The sequence below is a fragment of the Mus caroli genome, chromosome 7 (genome assembly GCF_900094665.2).
Source record: "Mus caroli chromosome 7, CAROLI_EIJ_v1.1, whole genome shotgun sequence".
Lineage (NCBI taxonomy): Eukaryota > Metazoa > Chordata > Mammalia > Rodentia > Muridae > Mus > Mus caroli.
The window spans coordinates 44,706,154-44,727,485 of record NC_034576.1 but is presented as its reverse complement, the minus strand read 5'-3'; the positions used below and the strand labels follow the sequence as shown (position 1 = coordinate 44,727,485).

Below are 21,332 nucleotides of genomic sequence, written 5' to 3'. Positions count from 1 at the left end.
TCTCTCTCTCTCTCTTCTCTCTTGGGATCTCTGCTGCCCAACTCTTTTTCCACTTCTGAGTGAGTTCTGCCCCCATCTCTCCCTCTCTCCTTCCCTTTCTCCCTCCTTCCTTCCCTCCCTTCCTCCCTCTCTCTCTCCCACACAGCATCCCCTCAGAAATCTAGCTTCCAGGCTTCTTCCCTCCTGCACAGTGGGCACTGCAAGGCCTGCCTCCCAGGGTTCTGTAGGTGTACTGGAGGTGGGTGGGGAAACCCTTGCTTTCTCTCCTCATCCTCCTCTTCCTCCCCAGCTGCTTCATCGATGAGCATGTGACCCGGGTAGCCTGGCTGAACCGTTCCAACATCCTGTATGCGGGCAATGACCGTTGGACCAGCGACCCCCGGGTACGGCTGCTCATCAACACACCCGAGGAATTCTCCATCCTCATCACCCAGGTGGGGCTTGGTGATGAGGGCCTCTACACCTGTTCCTTCCAGACCCGCCACCAGCCCTACACCACTCAGGTCTACCTCATCGTCCATGGTGAGCCTTGTGTGACAATGAGGTCAAGTGGGGAGGGGACAGGAAGACCGGCCTGCAGGCTAGGAGGCATCACAGCCTGCAGTGTGTGTGTGCATTTGGTCACTGCTGGTCACTGCCCTGGGAGCATGGGCTACCTGGGTCCCACTGCACCATCTGTCCAAGGGAACAGAATACCTTATGGTATTCAGCAGGGCACGAGGGGGAGCTGCATCACAGTGGTTCTCCAGCATGGCAGTGGAAGAGGTGCCAGCCACAGCTCCGTGGATTTGCTGGACTATGTGACTGAAACTACCCATGGGTGGGGACGCTTCTAGGCACTGAGCACACACACCACCTTGGCTTTCTCTTCCTATTTGCACACATTTCCCAAGGAGAGGCTTGAGGGGGCGTGACCTAGAGATGAGGAAGGAGGGTGAGGGTGTGTGCACACTGGGTATGAAGGAGGAGGGCTCCTGTATCTGATGAGATAAGATTGTGGTCTGGACTTCTGGGACTGAGGATATAGGATTTGTATCTGGAGTCCTGGGTGTGAGGGAGGAAGACTGGAGCCTGGGAGTCCTAAGTCTGAGGGTAGAAGGCTGTAGTGTGGAGTCTATACCCCTGGGGTCTGAATAGGGCCTGAGCCTGTACCCCGGGGTCTAGTGGAGGGGAACTGGGGTCTATAATGCTGGGTCTGAGGTGAGGAGAGCCAGGCTATGATCTTGAGTCTGAAACCTGTGCAGCTTAGGTCAGGAATATACCCTCACCCCAACTCTCCCTTCTGTCTCCAGTCCCTGCCCGTATTGTGAACATCTCCTCACCCGTGGCGGTGAATGAAGGGGGCAATGTGAACCTTCTCTGCCTGGCTGTGGGAAGGCCAGAGCCCACTGTCACCTGGAGGCAGCTCCGAGGTGAGGATCCTCCCCAACTGTGATCTGGGCCCTTCAAGTCTCCCATTACCCTAGCTGAAGTCCCAGTTCCCTTTTAGCCCTCCTCCCCACCCTGATCCCCATTTCTTACCAGACTCTAATCCTCCCACCTGGTGTGCCCCTGTGCTCCCCTGACACTCCCCACCTGAGCTTCCCTCCACCTGACAGTCTCCTGAGTCAGGCTGCAAATGAGGCTGCATCCAGTGCCCCACTCCCCATTCTATCACCCCTTCATTCCCATCCTCACCTCCACAGGGATGTGGCAGCCTAGGGGTTTGAATGGTCCCCAGACCTCAGCCTTAGCAACTCCTGGAAATTTTCCAGAAATGCACATTCTTGGGCCTCTGGCCTAGATCCAGAGGCAATCAGGGGCTCCCCTCTCTCTACCCACAGCCTGCTTAATGAGCTCTGAGATCCAGTTTCCCAAAAGGTACCACCAAGCTGCCTGACATATATTAGGCCAGGACATTATCTCCATCCCCAGATACCCCAGTCTCTGGACCTTCCTGCTTCTTTGCAGACCCATAATGACCATCACTGGGTCCCATTCCTTAGACAAACTGAGAGTGGGAAGCCTAGTCTAGCTTAATGTCCCTTCATCTCCCCCTTGGTGTCTTCTGAACCCTAAATCCTACTTGCCATAAGTTCTAGATGGTCTTTTGTGACCTCAGGTCTGTTAAAAAAGACCCCAGGTGTCTGTATTAGCAATCTCAATCATCAAGTCCGATTTCTCTGAACCCCCAAAGAACTCTGGACCCTCCCTGAATGTGTCTGTCTTTCCTGGATCCTTGAAAGCCAAAAACCAAGATCCTGGTTTCACTCCCTACTCCTAAGTGGGTCCCCTGAGCATGACATGGGAGAATCCAGATCCCTAGGTCTCCTGCACTCCAAATCCTAGGCCCCTTTCCACTGGGTTCTGAGCTCTCCAATCCTTAGCTTAGCCCCACCCTGCCCCCCGCAGGACCCTCCCGGCTCCTACTGACAGGGGCACTCCAGGCCCTGCTGTGCCCGCCCCGCTGATGTGTGTCCGTGTTGTGCCCGTGTTGTCCCGTGTTAAGTGTTTGTGTCCGGCCCCGCCCCCCATCCCCACCTCCCCCACAGACGGCTTCACCTCAGAGGGTGAGATCCTGGAAATCTCAGATATCCAGCGGGGCCAGGCCGGGGAATATGAATGCGTTACTCACAACGGGGTGAACTCGGCGCCGGACAGCCGCCGCGTGCTGGTCACAGTGAATTGTGAGCATCAAGGGGGCCACAGGGGAGGACCCTGGGTGACTGGGGAGGAGGGGTCTGCAGCATGATGGTGGAAGCTAGGTGGGAACTAGGATCTGAGGCGGGAGGGTGCTGAAATGGGACTCCGGAAGTCCTCATGCAGCAAGAATGTGCTCTGGCCTCTGTTTCTTTTCAGATCCCCCGACCATCACGGATGTGACCAGCGCGCGCACCGCCCTGGGCCGGGCTGCCCTCCTGCGCTGTGAAGCTATGGCTGTGCCGCCGGCAGATTTCCAGTGGTACAAGGATGACAGACTGTGAGGACTGCCCCGGGCAGGGCGGAGGGAAAAGGGAGAGGAGGGAGGTCCTAGGTCTGGGATCACAAAGCCAAGACAACCTAGCAGTTCAAAGTCGGGGAGTCCTGGGTCCTGAGAGACTAGGGTCCAACTTCTAGGTTATGGGGGATGGGGAGAGTTGGGCTCCTGGAAGACTATTTCGGGTACCGATATGATGAATGCTGGGATTGCTCATCCCCACCAAAGATCTGGGGTCGAAGGTCGATGCTAAGTGTCTGAAAGATAAATTTATAGAGACTGTCTGGGCTGAGTTTAAGAGACACTGGGGATTAGGGACGCACACTGGGAATGTTCTTGAGTGGCCCTGGTGTGTGGATACAGAAGCCAGGAGTCCCTAGGGTACGTAGCAGAGCTCGAGGTCTCTTGAGGAAGAGAGCCTGAGTGTATGTGGAGGAACTGGGCACTGCACCCCACGAGAGGCCAAGACCAACCCTGATCCTGATTTCTTACAGGCTAAGCAGCGGTTCTGCAGAGGGCCTCAAGGTGCAGACCGAGCGCACCCGCTCTATGCTTCTCTTCGCCAACGTGAGCGCCAGGCACTATGGCAACTACACCTGCCGTGCGGCCAACCGGCTCGGAGCGTCCAGCGCCTCCATGCGGCTCCTGCGTGCGTCTGCGCCGGGTGGCGGGGTGGGACAAGGCTGAGGGGGCGGAGCACGGGTGGGGCCGGGAGGCGAAGATATAGGAACAGTCCCTGACCAGAATATAGGCGACTCCAACAGTACCACAAAGTAAAGAAAACGATTCTCAGGTGGTAGGGTGATTGCCTGGTATGCACAAAGCTTTAGATAGACCCCAATTACTATTTAAAGCCAGCATGGCGGTGCACACTTGTAATCTCAGCACCCAGAAGGAGAAGGCAGGAAGTTACATAGTGAGTTCAAGGTCTGGCGACTCCCATGACCTAGTAGAAAACAATAAGCAAGTGGGCTGATAGACAATATCAAAGAAACAGGTATACATGAAAAAATATAGACGGAATTGAGTGTCATCGAAAATACTCAGGAGAAAAATATAGACCGAATCGAGACAGGGTCATCAGAGAAAGGGGAGCCCTGTGAAAGTCAGCAGAAGAGGGAACGGGTTGGGGGGGGGGTGCAAAGACACAGGAAGGAGGGCAGGCCTCTATTAGAGATGCAGCTCAGAGCCTCTCAGCAATGATCAGAGCTTCTGGACTTACTGTAGTGGAGGCCAAGGCCACTGGAGCCTGTTACACAGTAAGCAGCCTGTGGCTGACAAGCACTTTACTGCTGTTTGAAGGACAGCCGAGCACAGAGTGATGAGGAGGCTGCTTCAGGAATCCGTCTCAGCATCCCAAGCTCTTTGGGAGCAGAGCCCAGGGGGCTTTTCTTGGCTGGGTACAGATGGTGTGAGCAAAGAGAGAAGCTGGGTTGAAGGTGACTCTGAGCCAGGGACTTGTAGAGTGTCATCGAAAATACCCAGGACGCTAAAGAAAGAGGATCAAAAGTTCAAGTCCAGCCTAACCAATTTAGTGAGACCTTGTTGTGAAATAGAAAGTAAAGAGAGGTCTGGGATGTAGCTTAGTACTTGCCTAGACTCCCCCAGTGAGGGCATGAGAGTGTGAGTCAGAGGGAGAACATCTTCCTAGCATATGCAAATCAGTACATTCCCTCCCCAGCACAGCAAACAAGGTGGTATCAAAACAAAACAAAAAACCAAAAATGCACAAACTGTCAAGCAAACACAGCTGTCCTGAAGTTCCTGGTCCGCTGAGAAAGTGACTCCTAGAAATTCAGACAGGAACAGGGTAAAAGGAATCTCAAGGAGCCAGAAAGGAAATGGGGATGATCTGGGAGATATGGAGACCAAAACAGATGAGGGCAGCTCAGGGAACCCAAGCCCCAGAGAGTTCTGATCACACTGACCCTCAAGAAGCTGAAGGGGGAGGAAGCACCTAGGAGAGAGACATGCAGGGCCTCCCCATCATCCCAGCATCCCCCTGTGATCATTTTTCTTTCCCTAGGCCCAGGATCCCTGGAGAACTCAGCTCCAAGGCCTCCAGGGCCCCTGACTCTCCTCTCTGCCCTGAGCTGGCTGTGGTGGAGAATGTAGACACCATTCAGTACAGCGCACCCCCCCCTGCAGGGGGCCTCAGGCCAGGAGCGAGAGAAAGGGGGTGAGCAAGCGCCAGCCACGGGTCTCCAGGGGGACAGAAGAGCTCTTAGCCACAGAGGAAGAAAGAAGAAGAGGAGGAAGGTCTTTTAGAGAACCCATCACTGTGAGGGATTACGAAAAATTATGCATCTTTCTACAGCCATTCTCGCCACCCCGTTCACGTTTCCAATTGTGACCCACCCCCAGCCACCCCACACCCCTCTCTTAGCTCAGGCTGTCAACTGGCTCGTGTGTGTGTGTGTGTGTGTGTGTGTGTGTGTGTGTGTGTGAAGGTGTGCTGGGGGAGGGAACCAGGAGGCACCCCTCTCTGGCACAGACTCCCCCATGGCCCCTGGCCATCCCTGCTGCCTGCCTCTCTTCCTTTGGCTGGAGGTAGGTATGGGGGGTTCATGGTGGAAGCTTTGACAAGAAGATTGCCAGCTTTCCACCTTCCCATATATGCATGAACACCTACCCCTTTCCTCCCTATTGAAGGGGCAGGTAGGGTGGGTGTCAGGTGTCACTCAGCCTTTGTGAATAGGTGGGGATCTCCATGAAGGCTGTTTCTCCCTGCTCCATCACCAGTTGCCTGCAGCCAGAAGCTCCATCACTGGCTCAGTGGCCTGAAACCTCCCTTGCCCTGTCCCTCCCCTCCCCTCCCCTGAACTTTCTGGCCCTCTTCCCGGGCCAATCGGTGCTTCCATTCAATTGATAGGCTAGTGGCACTTGTCACCTGTCTGTCTCAGTGCTTTGCCCCACCCATACCCCCAAGACTCCCCTTGGCCACAGTGGTACCCTCCAGCTGCCCTTGGGCCCCAGCAGCTGGCCCATAAGTATGGGCTCTCTGACAACCTGCTCCCTGGCCTCTCAACCCATAATACCTCCAAAGGCTGCTGTGACCACACACACACACACACACACACACACACACACACACAGCATGCATATATGCACGCTCATGCACACACATACACATGCACACATGCACGCACACATGCACACCAGCGACTGACCAGCAATAGCTCCTGGCTTCACCTGCCCCAGAGTCTGTAACTAGCAGCAGTTTCCCCGGAGTGGGCCACTGTCATCCACACAGGAAGCTGACAGGTTCTGTGTATGGGAACACCTCACCTTGCTACACGTCAGGCCTCACAGAGTTGGGAGAGAGGAGACACACAGACATTCTGAGCCCAGGCAGAGGCACCATGCCACCAGCCCAAAATCCAATAACCACACACCCAAAATCACACCACTCCGAGCCTGGTGAAGACGAGGGCAGAGAGGGGCAGGGGGGCAAGGGGCAGTGACTGTACCTCAGACGGGGGCGTGGGCCCCATCCCACATTGTCTTCCATTCCCAGGGTCCGGGATGGGGTGGGGAGGGGGAGGGCGGCAAGGGGAGGTGGGAGGGGGGCCCTGGGGGCCGTGTGTTCCAATTCATGGGGAGTGTTGAGACCACCACACCAATAAACGCCTTTTTCCAAAGTCCCCGCCTGTGGAAGTCAATGTCATTGAGAATTTGGGCAAGTGGACCGCAAAGGAGGTATGGTCATTTGATAGAGAATCCCCAGTGCCTTTCCTAATTCTGCCTGTTTGGGAAGTGAACTTCAATTGGCTGGTCAAGGAGGCTCAGTGTCACACCCTGAGGATGCAGGGTAACTCTACCTATTCTGTGCAGTGGAGAGGGCTCAGCAGGTAGCAATGAGGAAGAGGCCAGCCTATGAGTGAAGTAATGACAGCAATTCAGAAAAAGACAAGGGGCAAGGCTGGAGAATCAGTCCAGTCCAGAATGCACCTTTAGAGCAGCTGGATCAAAATCTACCTGACGCCCTCTCTCCCACACACAAGCAATAAAACCTGTGTTTATATAAACTAACTTGTGTCAGGCTTTCTGTTGGCAGTGATTTATAAAAAAAAAAAAAAAAGACACAAAATCTTGATTTTTTTTCTCCCTTTTTGTATATACAGTACTAGGGATTGAATTCAGTCCTCACTATGAGATTCTAGGCAGGGGCTCTACCACTGAGCCACGCCCCCAGCCCCTCACTGGAGGATTCTAGGCAGCTACTCTACCACTGAGCCATGCACCCAGCCCCTCACTAGGGGATTCTAGGCAGGAGCTCTACCACTGAGCCACACCCTAGCCTCTCACTGGGAGATTCTAGGCAGCTGCTCTACTATGGAAACATATCCTTAATGTTTTGAGAGAGGTCTCCCTGGGAGACACTGGCCTTAAGTATGCGATCTTCCTACCTCAAGCTCCCAAGTGCTTGTGCTACCCTGCACTACATGATGCCCGATGTCTGTTGCTTGCAGCCATAAGAATCCTCACTCTTTTAACTCTAAATTTCCCATGAGAACTCTTGTTGGAAAAGGAAGATATATTTTGCCAAGGATAGGAGCAACACCAGTAGCCCTTCGCAGGCACTAGCACATTTCATCAGTCCACGAGTATTTATTGAGTGCCTGCTCTATGCCAGGCTATGTTTCTGCTGGGATACGTGAGGTGTGCGCCTCCCTGAGCTCTCAGTTCAGAGAGGGAAAGTTATCGATATTCATCGTTATACACTCATGGGATGAGAGGAAGCTGGGGACTGGGGAGAGGGGGGAGTCCGTCTAATGTGGTAATGGCTACTTCAAGCCTTGATAAATCAATGACGTGGGAAAGAGAAGTGTCCAGGCAGAGCAAACTCTAGGGACAAATAGCTGGAGGGTATGTGTGTGTGGTTGGCAGAAGGCTTATGGAAGAGAAGTCACAGGGGTTGACAGAGGCCAAACCACAGGCCCAAAGGTTAAAATGCACAGACTGAAGGATGTTGAAACACTATGTACAGCCCACAGAAAAATTTAGAGGGGACAGTGAGTAGTCATGGTGTACATGGCTGTCATCTCAGCTCCCAGGAAGCTGAGGCAGGAGACTTAAAATTGTCTGTAACAATTAACACAGCAAGGTCTGTGTTATGGGATCCTTTCCCCAAAACAAACAAACAAACAAACAAACAAACAAACAAACGGGAGGAAAGAAAGAAACAGAAAGGAGTGGGTGAGGTGGCTCTTGCCTGAATTCCAGCACTTGTGGGACTGGGGGAGGAGAGACACGGGTTCAGGGCCAGTCTGGGCTATCTAGGGAGTCTAAAGCTAGCCTGGGCTACATGTGATTCTGAGTCAAATAAAAAAGCAAAAAGGAAATCAAGAGATGGGGAGGGAGCCCGGTATGGGATACGGATGCGGATGCATTAGATGATGGATGCGAGTCTCTGGAGGCTGAGGGGACGTGGCCTGGAGGCAGGAGAAGGTAGCAGCCTTTGCAGACACTGTGGCCAGGCTCCCCTTCCAGCTTGGAGCTGGAAGCCCTACATAAGGCTTCTGAGTTTGTGCCAACCACATTCATCTGTCTGCAGGTGGCTCTCCTAGTCCCAGAGTCACATTGGTGCCCTCAGATGCAAAAGGACAATTTGTGTCTTCTGAGACAAGTGGGAGACAGGAAGCCTCACTCTTAGGGTCCAGTCCTCAGGCATACGAGGCTCCATGCTGCTGGACCAAAGCAGGATGTTGTACTCCGAACACTTCATGGAGAGTGGGCCACTGGCTTTTGTCACACCTGGGTGGCTGCCCGAACAGTCCATGGGCTGCCACCTGGACTGGGGCTGATGACCTGGAAGAGAGGCAGGGTAGGAGGTGACTTCAGGGAGTATCCTGGGTATAAAATGACATGCCCACTTACCCTATATATAGCCTGAGCCTTTCAGAAACTAACCGAGGGACTAGAGAGATGGCTTAGCGGTTAAGAGCACATATTGCTCTTACTGAGGACTGGGGTTCAATTCCCAGTATCTACCTGGCAGCTCATGACTCTGTAATTCCAGTTTGGGGGAATCTGCTGCCCTCTTCTGGCCTCTGGGAGAACTACATGCTTGCATTACACACGCATGCAGGCCAAACACTCTCACAGATAAAATAAAAATAAATCTTACAGGAAACTAGCTGAGTTCCTTCTCCTCCCCCTTCTCTACCCCTTACTTTCTCCCTTCTCTCTTTCTTATTTGTTTTTTGTTTGGTTGGTTTTTGTTTTGCTTTTCTGAGATAGTCCTGTTATAACACCCAGGGTGACCTTGAATGGGCAGCAATCTTCCTGCTTTAGCCTCCCTAGTGCTATGAGTACAGGTATGGACCCTCTGTGTACCAGTGAAAAACTGTTCAGTCACCCTGGGAGTTAAAGCACTCACCAGCTCAACTTTTATGGGAAACAAGGTGGGAAAACAAGGAAATTCCATCCACCTCAGAGTTTAAAATTTTAAGTCTGAACTAATTTCTACAGGAAACAGAAGTCACATCTCACTCTCCTTGGGAAGATAAATTAGAATGTATTATTGTTTTAGTCAACATAAGGGCTGGGCAAGAAGTCCAACTACTGGTATTCAAAACAAACAAACAAACAAACACCTTGAGGGGTTAGTGTTGTTACTCAGTTGGTAGAGTATCTGCCTAGAATATACAGGTCCCAGGTCCCACCCTCAGATGCACATAAGCCAGATGTGATGTCTACTGAACATAAGAGGTAGAGGTAGGAGGATTCCTAGTCATGTAGCCTATGATACATAGTAAAGCCCTGTTGTCAAACAATCAAATGATACGTAAGTGCAGTAAGGGTTATTGACCTGTGTGTGCTGGCTGGTTTTATGCCACCTTGACACAGACTTGAGTCGTCTGAGAGATGGGAACCTCAATTGAGAAAATCTTTTCACAAGCTAGGGCTGCAGGCGTACCTGTAGGGCAGCTTCTTAATTAGTACTTGGTATGGGAGGACCCGGTCCACTGTGGTAGAGACTACCTCTAGGCTGGTGGTCCTGGGTCCTATAAGAAAGCAGGCTGAGCAAGCCAGTAAGCAGCACTCTCCATGGCTTCACCTCCTGCCCTGTTTGAGTTCCTGTCCTGGCTTTCTTGGTGGAGAACTGTTATGTGAAAGTGTAAGCCAGATAAAACCCTTTCCTCTCTCCAAGTTGCTCTGGGGGGCATTTAATCACAGCAATAGTAACCCTAATTAGGATACTTTGTAAGTCATGAAGAAAAACCAGGAGAAAGACATTAGAAACATTAGAACATTCCTTTCTCCCAAGAAGCTACTTGTCCCGCACAGTGGGAGGCAACGACATCCACACTCACTTGTTGGGCCTTGGCTGGGTGAGGGCTCTGCATCTTGGTTTTGATGGGAAGGGGCCGTGGGGTCTGCACTGGGGTCAAACTCTGTATCTTTTTTGCTGGTGGGGTGAGCACAGGAGCCAAGGTCAGGGAGTGCTGCTTCTTCACAGAAGTCCTTCCTGTAAGAGAAGGACAGGAAACACATGATTGTTCCTACATGCTGCTCTGGTCAGTGGGACAAGAAGGTGGTCTCAGAGGGTGATAGGGAGGTGGGACTGTTTTTTAATGCACTGGCTAGCCCGTGGCTCAGCTTCTGCCTAGGGAAACTCCCAGTTGGCCCCAGTTGCCTCTTCCCAGGCCCCTCTCTTACCTGGGTAATGCCTCAGGCAGCAGATACATAGGATGAGAAGGCCAGCCAGCAGCGCCAAGCCCAATAGGGAGCCAAGGATGATGCCAGCGATGGCCCCCGGACTCAGGTCAGAGCCTGGAAGACACACACCAAAGGGAGGCAGGGAACAGGACCCAGGGATGCTCGCTCTTACAGTTGTCTAAGCCCCCAGCTCACCCTTCCTGGGAAGATTCATTAACTCTGAGTTCAATCCCTGGGACTCTCATGACAAAAGGGGAGAACTGTCTCCCTTGAGTTTTTCTCGGAACGCCATATACACACATCATAACACATGTATATCCACACGTAAATAAATTGATAATCAAATAAAATTTGAAAAGACATGAGAGTATAGATACTTGTTGATTCAAGACAACTAGGTGCTGGGATGCTGTCACAGAAGCCCCCACAAGACTAACAGAAGAAAAGGGTCTGATGCAAAAGACTAACAATGGCTGGTCAGATGAGAGATGCAGGACAAGGTACCACAACTCAACTTACCTGCCTGGTAGACTCGGCTTTGGGATGGGGTCCCTGGCAGAGACCCCAAGATGGGCAAGATGCGAAAAGTCCAGGTCCCAGGGTTCCGAGGAGGGAGTGGCACTATGGCTGATCGTTCCTGAGGGCCCAGAATGAGCAGGGAGACCCAGTCTCTACTCATGGTGACTCTGTCCACTTCAGAGCTATCTGTCCATGCCTGGATGTGAAAGCCAGTGAGGAGAGTGCCTCGTTCTACATCCCAGGTGAGCACTGCAGCTTCCTGGGCTCTCTGCAGCCTCCAGGAAGAAATGGAGGGCCCTGGGAAGGAACGAAGGTAGATGCTGAGGATCTGATGAGAGACAGGGAGGAGGGATGGCCTGGAAGAGGAAGGTTGTGATCTGAACCCCTGGTTCTGGGAAAGGATGCTTGGATACCTGGGTCTAAGGGAAGGGGCCTGGGTCTGAACCCCTGGACCTGAGAGAGGGTGATTAGAGCCTGGACACCTGGGTCTGAGGGGAGAGGGCTGGTTTCTGAACATCCGTGTTCTTGGTTTGGGTGGAGCTTACCTGTAAGGGTGATCTGGTTGCCTCCAGCACCCAGTGCACTGCTGCACAGCACAGAATAATTCCCCAGGTCCCAATCCAGGCTGAAGTTGTTGATGAGGAGCTTTCGGCCATCCTGGCTAAGCTGCAGTCGGCCCCCACCACCTGGAGCCAGGGGCCGTCCTTGCCGAGCCCAGGATGCTCTTGAGGGTGGGGGACAGCCAGTGACCTCCAGTGCCACCACCACATCCCCTGGCTGTGTCTCCTCTACTATCGGCTGGAGCAGCACTTCCTGGGGGGCTTCTGTTGGTGCGACAAGTCCAGTTAAGAGAGACAAGACCTTATTGGATATGAATAGCCAAGTCCTGAGTCCTTTGTTAAGGCAAAAAGGTAGCAAATGACCCCCTCCTCTGTGACCAGATGAAGATCTGTTCATTCATTCATTCATTCATTTTCTTGACAGCTTTTTAAAACATTTAATTATTGTGTGTGCATCTGCCACTGAAAGTATGCAGTGATCAGAGGACACAGGAGTTGGTTCTAGCCTTTCACTACCAGGGTTCTGGGGATCAAACCTAGGTCATCGGGCTTGGTGGCAAGTACCTTTCCCCTCTGAGCATCTCGCTTTTGATCACATGTCATAGGACTCTATGCTGTTTGAGGTTTCAGGAGGTAGCTCAGCAGATAAAGGCAATTGCCACCAATCCTGACGACCTGAGTTCAAGCCCTGAGACTTACATGATGGAAGAAGAGAACCAATGCCCAAAGAAAGTTAAGTTTGGCTTTCCTAAAATGAGTAAAGTTCTTCTCTCTGGCCTTTTCCTTAAACCGCAAAGGAGCAAAGGAAAAGTCATCCACTTCCCTTACAGACAGTAAGGAGGCCCAGCCCCTCTCACCCGGGATGATCGTGCATGTACGTGTGGCCACCAGGTGGCGGGCCAGGCAGGTGACAGCGACGCCGCTGAGCTCGGGGCGGGCGGGGACAGTCACCAGGAGCATAGATGGCACCGGTCCCGCTCGGACGCCTTCAGGAAGACCCTGGAACTGCAGGGAGGCTGCAGGGACCCCGCCAGGCCAGGAGCAGCGAAAGTGGAGGCTGCGGTCCACAGGACCTCCTTCCACTGAGCATTGTGGGGCTCCGGGGGGCAGATCTGCAACCGACGAAAGACTTTCCAGCCTTAGCTCTTCCATCTTCCCCCATCCCGCCTCTACACAGGATGCTCCACTCCTCCTCCAGGTTTCGCTCCGCCTCTTTTCCTAGATAGCTCCATCCTCCTGCGTGGTCTGGCCTCTTTGTGACTCCCTCCCTTCCACGCTCATGGACCCTACTTACTAGCCTAGGAGGCTGACTAGACCTTTCTCTTTCAAAACTCGCTCTGCCATTTAACTCTGCTGCTCACTGGATTGAGAATCCTTCTCCAGGGCCACCCACCCTTGGCTCCTGCTGGTTCTTCCCCATCTTCTTGACACCTTCACTTCTTCCACCGGTAATCTGCAAACCCATCGGCCCCGCCCTATGCACAGGACTTTGCTTGCTCCGTCCATTAGCAATTGGGGAGTGTTCTACCCTCAGATATCCCTCCTCCTACAGTCCACGCCCACCTAAATTGTCCTCCCTCCTCCAGGCTAGACCCGCCCCTTGTCCCGCCCTATAATTACGCCTCTGCTCCGCCCGGATGTTGTCCCACCTCACCTATGAAGGTTCCTGTAGCTTCACTCTTTCCCTGGTGGCCTTGCTTACTTGAGGTTTTCTCAGAAACTGCTTGCTAGCTCCTCCCTTTCCTGGCAGCCACGTCCATCAGCAGCTATTTCCCTAATCTTCACAGCTAGCTTGGCATCTTCTCCAGCAGCCACGCCCACCGGTAGCTGCCCTAGCTCCTCCTTATTGGCGCCTCCCTCCCTGAAGGGCACGCCCCCTTGCTGTCTCTTCTCTTTGCTGACACCCAGGGCTCCATGTGCTTCTGCTGGACAGCCCCTACTGCTCTTACCCGCCACAGTGAGGTTGAACACTGAACGCCGGCGGTGGCCAGTGCGAGGGTTCGCGGCGATGCAGGCGTAAGCGCCGCCATGGCCTGGCCCCACAGCGGGCAGCAGGAGGCGAGGCCCCGCAGGCACTGCGGCCTCTGTGGGGTCCGCCAGACTCCACGCGATGTCCGCCGGCGGCCGCGAGGGGGCCGAGCAATGCAAGGTCACATTGCTGCCCGCAGTGACGTAGAGCGCAGGACTGGCATCCCGGTCCGAGGAGACCCTAATGACAGGAGCGTCCGGGCCGTCTTGGGTGTGGGGTTGGGGACAAAAAAAGGGGGTTGGACTGTAAAGAACTCACAGACATTGGGGTCACTTCTCCCCGGGGATTCAAAACTTGAATCCTCAGGTGACATTCTCCTACTCACAGAAAACACTGACGTCAGCTGCAGCTTCGGTGTGACCAAAGGGGCTTCGGACCTGGCAAGTGTACCGGGCGTGGTCGCTGCGTACGGGACGTGAGATGAGCAGCTGGTCCCGTTCTGTGCGGATGCGAGGTGGTTCTGCGCCTTCAGGGTCTGAGGTGTCCAGAGCTCGTCCATCTCTACTCCAGCTCAGCCTCCCGCTACCTGGGTTCCACCCCACGCAGCTTAGCCGCAGCTCGGCTGCTCCTTCTTCTGTCTCTGGCGCCCTGGGCTGTACTGACAACTGGGGCAAGGGCTCTGGAGATCCAGAACAGTCTTTGATGAGTTGGAGAGCCCATACACCAGAACTCCATCCCTGGGCCATAAGTCTCTGCCTCCTCAGTCCTTCCTCTCTCCTCTCTCCTCTCACTGCACCCAGAATCAGAGCTCTCAGTCCTCCTTCCTCTGATCCAGGGATATAGACCCCAGCCCTCCTCCCTTGGACCCAGAGGTGCATACCTCAGCCCGCAAACTTAGGTGTCCAAACCCCAATCTTATGCCATCAGTCCCTGGACTCCAGACTCCAGCCCTCCTTCAGACTCTGAGGTCAAGACCCACCCCCTCTTCCCTCAAACCCAGGGGTTCAGACTTCAATCCTCCTCCTTCAGACCTGAGTCCAAACCCCAGTCTTAATTCCCTCAGTCCCATGGATTCAGACCCTAGCCCTCCCCCCTTACACCTAAGTGAGGTCCAGGCCTCTCTCAGACCTAAGAGTCTAGCTTAGACCTTCTCCTTCAGACAAGGTGAGGTCTGGTCCCTGCCTTTGTTCTTATCCCCACCCACAGGCTCTTTCTTCTAGGAAAGAAGCGTATTCACACAGCACAGACTTGTCCAGAGGTCTGCGAGGAGAGCAGGCACTCGGCAGCCTGCACTCTGGACCTCGGACCCCACTTACCAAATACACCCACCACAAACTCGCGAATCTGCTGGGAGACTCCTCCCCTGATGACCTCAACTGTGTACACCCCTGCATCATCCAGCCGGGCAGAGGTGAGTTCCAGACCCCCTCGAATCTGGTCAAATCTCAGACGGGCTTGATGCATGGGATCCAGACTGATTAGTGGAGCCTGTGACCCCAGACCCCCAGCTGCCAATACCTTGGAACCCCGGCGCCAGACCACCAAAGGAGCAGGGGGACTGGAGCTGGGGACCGGGGTCAAGGGGAGCCTGATGGTGGTTCCTACTAGCACAGCCAGGGGTCCCCCCACTTGCTGAGGAAAGCTTGCAGCTTGGCGAATCTCTGAAGAAATTTTGGATCCAGGGTTCTGGACCGAAAGTTCAAGGTTGTGATGCTCCAGGGATAGCTTTGAACCTGAGGCCTTAGTAGGTACTTTGGTGTCTGGAGTTTGAACTGATATATGTGAAGCTGGAGTCTTGACGAGGAAGGGAAGCCCAGAGTCCTTGTCAGGATCTTGAGAATCTAAACCATCAAGAGACACTCTGGAAGGAGGGGTTTCAGAGGAGGTGACATCAGGGCTGAGATACTGTTCCCCAGCGGAGACATTGGTCCTGAATAATCCAGGCACATGGCTTGAATTCAGCCCCTGAGGAAACTGGTTGGAATCAGGGATTCCAGCAGAGGCTTCTGAACCTGGCGGCTGGGGGTGCTGGCTGGAGGAGACGTTTGAAACAAAGTCCCGAGAGGAGCCCACGGAGTGTGAGGAGGAGGCAGAGGGTGGCTGGAGGGCAAGGAGCTCAGCTCTGAAGGCTGCAGAGGAAAGGAGGGAGGGGAGAGCATTGAGAGAGACTGCCAGGGAGTGGGCTGCTGGGAGGAGAGGGGCACAGGGAACTTACCCAGGAGTAGGAAGGGCAGCAGAGCCCATGAGAGGCCCATGGTGATGGTCACACTCCAGAGAGGACACTACACAAAGATCCACAGCTTGCATTGTCCCAGGTCTGACAAGTCCAGCAGGAATGGTTGCTTAGCTTCCTGGGTGGAGAAAGGAGACAAATGTGGGAGGTGCCAGCCAGGGTCCCCTGGCATGATATGGTAGCTGAGTGGCCCGCTCCACCCTTCTTGTCTTCATCAGAGGTTGTATGGAGAAGCCCAGGCTGAACCTCCACTCCTCACCCCCAGGGCGAGGCAAACTCCCAGCTGGAACCAAGCAGCAAGCCTGTGGGGACCATGCAGGAAGACTTCCTTCAGGCGTGTCTGTGAAGTCAGAGCCCCTCCTGTGTCCCCACCTGGCCCAGGTGTCTTGCTTCCCAGCCTTCTGCTGTCTACTGTCTGACCTGCAGCCTTTTCTCTGACCCTGCCCTCTTCTCCAGATCCTTCTGTGACTCCTTATGATCCTCAGAACCAAGTCTCCAGGTGCTGTCTCTACCAAAGCCATTTACCCTGATACTTAGAAATCAGTTTCCATTGTTCAATACCTGATAAAATCAGCATCTCCCTCTGACCCATACTTTCAGGATCACCTATGCAAAGCCTGGGGAGGCTTCCCACTGCCCCCCCCCCCCAGTACTGCTACCAATCTCTGAATACTACCTAGATCTCTCCCCATTTTCTCCTCTTGTACCCACTGCTCAGACCTTATCCTTTTCATCTGCAACCCCTTCCCCCCCACACACACTTTCTGTAACCTCCTACTCTGTAAGCCCCCTCCCTGGCTAGCAGATCCCTCCCTCCATATCCCAGCCTTGCTTGGCTTCACAGCATCCTCTGCAGACATCCTTACTGGCCTCGCCCACTTCTCTGCACTATGTCTTACCCTCCTGAACATGCCGCTCTTCTGATGCCATCTCACCTCCCAGCCCTTGCCAGCATTCTTCTCTTTACCTGGAATGCGTTTTCCCTCTCCAATCTGGCCACCTCACAACTGGTCCTTCAGGTCTCACCTCATTAACAGCCATAATAATGACAACTTCAGCTCAGCCAGGAACTATGCTAAATCCTACCAGCACATTATTATCAGGCTGATTTCTTTTTCTCAGTGTCCTCTGAGAAGAATGTTTGATCCTCACTTCACAGACCAATGAGGATGCAGAAAAGCCAAATTTCCCATGAGAGGTTGCAGAGCCAGCAAGAGAGGCTGGACTTAGGTTAAGGCTGGTCAGATTGCTTCAATCCGTCAGAAAGTTTTCTTATCACCCCCTGCTAGGCTTTAGGCCTCTGCTCAGCTCTGAATCTCTGAGACCTAGTGCTTTCTGTGCTGGTGGAAGGCATGGTCAGAAGGCATTGAGCATGTTCCATATATTATCATATATAGCTCAGAAGTACTATGTCAGAAAACCTTTTGAGGAAAACAACGTTTTGCTTGGCATGGTGGCACACACCTTTAACCCCAGCACTTGGGAGGCAGAGGCAGGAGGATCTCTGAGTTCAAGGCTATCCTGGTCTATACAGGGAGTTCCAGAACAACCAGGACAGCATGGAGACTCTAAGAAAATACAATTAATAATAATAATAATATTTTAGTTTATTCTTTGAGAATTTAACATGTTTTGATCATATCTTTTCTTGTCCCCTAACTCCTTCTAGATCTTTCCCAACCCTCTACTCACCTGTCTTCATGTTCTTTCTCGAAGATAAAATAAAGTAAAATAAAATAAAGCATAGAGTCCATTTTGTATTGGTTGACCACGCTTGGCCATGGGGCCTGCCCTGAGGTATGTGGTTGATATACCCAGTGTTGCCCCATTGAAGAAAACTGATTTTCCTTTTCTGAGTAGTTATCAGTTTCAAATAGCTTCTTGACTAGGGGTGGGACTTTGTGTCCATTTCCTATTGTCCATGCTGGGCTGTCATCTGGCTTGATCAGGGACAGTTCTTGTGCCTACTAGTCACAGTCTCTTGTGAGCTTATCAGTTCTGTTGTGTCTGGCAAGTAATATTTCCTTGGAGGCATCCACCACTCTGGTCCTTCCAGTCTTTGTATCTCCTCTTCTGAATAGATCACTAAGGGGAAGGGTGTGTTATACATATCCCATTTAAATAAGTAAATACTGAAAATACATTTTCGCGGTGGAAGACAATTCAGCTGCTTGGAGAAATGAAGCTATGAAACTTGAAGGTAAAAGAATGGAGCTAGAAACAGCCATTCTGAGTGAGGTAACCCAGAAAGACAAGCATTGCCTGTTTTCTGCCATAAGTGGATGTTAGCTTTTAACCTCCAGTTATGTGCTTTCCACTTGACCTTCTAAAATCCCATGGGGATCAGGTCTGGTAGCTGCCACTCCATCCAGCACTTGAAAGGCTGAGACAAGAGGGCAGCCTGTTCAAAGTTCAAAGTTCAAAGCCTGCCTATTCTACAGTGAGTTCAAGGCCAGGATAGGCAATTTAGTGAAACACTCGAGGAGAGGGCTGGGTAAGGCTTGGTGATATAGTGCTGGCCTAGCATGCTGGAAGGGCTGTGTATATGGCTCAGTGGCAGAGCTCCTACCTAGAATCCCACAGTGAGGGGCTAGAGTGTGATTCAGAAGCAGAACCCCTGCCTAGAATCCCCTAATGAGCTTGGGGTATGGCTCAGTGGTAGAGCCCCTGCCTAGAATCTCCCATGGCTATTCCTAGCAACTCTAGTCTCTGACTTCAAGCCCCAGAACTAAACCTAAACAGACAAGCATATGGAGCTGGCCTGATAACACACACCTGCAATTCCAGCACTTAGGAGGCTGAAGACAAACCTGGACTACATAGCAAGTATCAAGTTAGCCTGGGACAACACCAAAGCCCTATCTCAGCAATAACAATAATGTAAATAAAAATAAAGAATAAAAGAAAGAGGAGAAAGCAGGGTCTCTAGTCTGTCCTTGGATTAAGTAAGTTCTGTGATAGCCATACCAGGAAGACTTAGCGGAAATACCCAGACCACCTTCTGTTTTCAGACTTGTCTCAGTGCACTTGCTATATGGCAAAACAATCCTTGAAACACAGCTGCTATGTCTGTGAGGCCCCTGGAGGGGCCTCTTGGGAGGAATCATGGCCCTTGGCTCACAGCCTTGCCTGAGGCCATAGACAACTCCTAACTTGGGTCCAGAGCCCCAGCCTACCAAGGGTTTCGCTGCATGCCTGTAACCTCAGCATTAACTGAGGTTAAGAGGCACTTGAGTCTGAGGCAAGCCTGGCTTATATAGGAAGACCCTGACTCCACAAAGGGGGTTGGCTGGGAGTGGAGAAAGGTTAAGAGCACTTGCTGACTTTTCAGAGGACCAGGGTTCAATTCCTAGCATCTACATGATGGCCCATACTATCTGTAACTTCACTTGCAGGTGATCCAATGTTCTCTTCATGCTTATATCACACACACACACACACACACACACACACACACACATACACACACACACATTCAGGTCCAACATACACATAAAATTCAAGAATAAATAAGAAAAATTTGAGACAGGATCTCTCTGTAGCCCTGGCTATACTAGAAGTCACTCTGTAGACTAGGCTGGCTTCAGAATCAGAGATCTGCCTGACTCTGTCTCCCTAGTGGTGGGATTAAAGGTGTGCACCACTACATTCAGAAATAAGTTTATTTTTAAAAAGAGAGTTTGGCATAAGTAAGTGTTGCTCTCAACTGGCCAGAGAAGCCTTTCTTCAGCAAGTAACAGTTAGTGCATAGACTCATAATTGGTCAAAAGGCTGAGATTAAGTGACTTTTGAGAGCTCAGTCCTAAATGGGACATCGGTACTATTTCCCCTCTCCCAAGAATATCACAGAAGAAGAGGCAGGAAGAACGTCACAGCTGGAGAAGGAAGGATGTGCTGTGAAATGCTGACTTCTGGATATGACAAGGTGATTGCACTCCAGAGCTCAGTTATCTGCACAGTAGCTAGCCAACAAAATCAGTCCACATTACAGAAGGCAGGACTGGTGAGAATTAGTGGGTTACAAAAATAATTTTTAAAAAAATTCGAGGATATGAAGATAGGATGGGGTGACCCTGGAGGGGACAGGGTCTCACTATGTAGCTCTGGCTGTTCTGAAACTTGATATGTAGACCAGGCTGGTCTTGAACTCACAGAGATCTGCCTGCCTCTGCCTCTGGCTCCCAAGGCTGGGATAATGCCTGCACCACCATGCCTAAAAACTTCAGCTCAGGCTGAATGGTTATGTCCTGCTCTTGCTGGCGCCTCTGCAAGAGGTCTCTTCCTAGCACAGGCATCTGACTCTAGCTCCAATGGGTGCTTTGCCTCTGGTCACCAGAGGCACCTGTAGGCACGCACACACACCCTCCTACTCCATCTACACATAGCTACAATAAAATAATATCTTTAAAAAAAATAGCTTTGATGAGGGCTCAGGCAGCTTGGTGGCTTCCACAAACAAAAGATGGTTGCAGTACATGTCCGAATTACAGATTTATGAGCAAACTAAGCCTAATGCTGTTTTAAGCCATGAAACATTGGGGTGACTGGTCATGCCACAAAAGGCAACCTGCATTTATAACTATTGTTACTCTAATCCCACCTGATGAGCTGGAACTTTGGCTCCAAGAACATCTGTCTCAGAGCCCTGGAATCAGAAGCCAGCCAGAGGTGGGATTTGAACTCTAGGACTAGAGACATGGAACCCATTGCCTTAACTATGACACCATGGTGTCCCCATGTGCTCTGGTCAGCCAGGGGAAGCTTGATGAGTATGGGGGTCTAGTCTGTATATCGTAGGGTCCTGTTTTCTTCAATGCATCTGAGAACGTTTTTGTAAGCTTTTGTTTACTTGCACTATGAGGCCCACCTTGGCCTCAAATTCATGGCACCCCTGCTATGTCAGCCTCCCAAGAATTGGGATTTTAGTCAAAACCCACCATGGTTGACTTAGTTTAATTCTGTTGCTGGGGTGGAATGCAGGGTCTCTTGCATGCTAAGCAAGTATTCTGTCACTGAACGACATCCACAGCCCACGAGTCTTGCTGGTCTACTCATCCCTGAGCAGACAAAAGTCTCTAGCCTCATGCTTTTTTTGGGGGAGTGCCAAGTCTCAGTAGGGATCAGCTTGCTCGGAGACTTTAGCAGACCCTCTGCAGCTATGAGTCCTTGTTTGTCTCCCTGATATTCCTCCAGCACTCATTTGACTCCATCTTCCTGGGAGGGTTCTCCCAAAGGTCAGTGTGCCTCTCCACCCAGCCCTCCTTAATCTGTACCACAGTTGCTTCTACCAGCATCCATTCCTTTACTGTGAAGTCAATGGCTGGGAAGTGACTCAAAGGCTTCCCAGCCTCACCCCGCACAGGGCCTGTCACGTGGGGGATTTAGGTAGACATTTGATGAGTGAATCAAACAAGGACATCCAAAGAATGA

General features: G+C 52.1%; 2 protein-coding genes across 3 annotated transcripts in view; one reads left to right on the top strand and one right to left on the bottom strand.

Moving 5' to 3' along the window:
* Window positions 1-6,594, top strand: part of Iglon5 (IgLON family member 5) — a 17,008-nt gene extending 10,414 nt beyond the window's left edge. Inside the window, exons 3-8 of the mRNA XM_021168690.1 lie at window positions 290-522; window positions 1,293-1,412; window positions 2,532-2,666; window positions 2,839-2,959; window positions 3,451-3,605; window positions 4,983-6,594. Of these exons, the coding sequence (XP_021024349.1) occupies window positions 290-522; window positions 1,293-1,412; window positions 2,532-2,666; window positions 2,839-2,959; window positions 3,451-3,605; window positions 4,983-5,071 (853 nt within the window). The 3' untranslated portion in view covers window positions 5,072-6,594. The remainder of the gene's footprint in view (window positions 1-289; window positions 523-1,292; window positions 1,413-2,531; window positions 2,667-2,838; window positions 2,960-3,450; window positions 3,606-4,982) is intronic.
* A 958-nt stretch (window positions 6,595-7,552) lies between these two features.
* Vsig10l (V-set and immunoglobulin domain containing 10 like) lies at window positions 7,553-16,006 on the bottom strand. 2 transcript variants are annotated; one of them, XM_029479860.1, is made up of 10 exons: window positions 15,885-16,006; window positions 14,986-15,798; window positions 14,055-14,348; window positions 13,650-13,934; window positions 12,558-12,812; window positions 11,686-11,964; window positions 11,141-11,437; window positions 10,622-10,735; window positions 10,276-10,430; window positions 7,553-8,767 (listed from the first exon to the last, which is right to left on the bottom strand). In XM_029479860.1, exons 1-10 carry the CDS (start codon window positions 15,922-15,924, stop codon window positions 8,708-8,710), a joined length of 2,592 nt encoding a protein of 863 aa, XP_029335720.1. In that variant the 5' UTR covers window positions 15,925-16,006; the 3' UTR covers window positions 7,553-8,707. The 2 variants fall into 2 exon arrangements, with proteins under 2 accessions (XP_029335720.1, XP_021024567.1); XM_021168908.2 differs by having other exon boundaries at window positions 14,986-15,510.
* Between the last annotated feature and the right edge of the window lie 5,326 nt (window positions 16,007-21,332).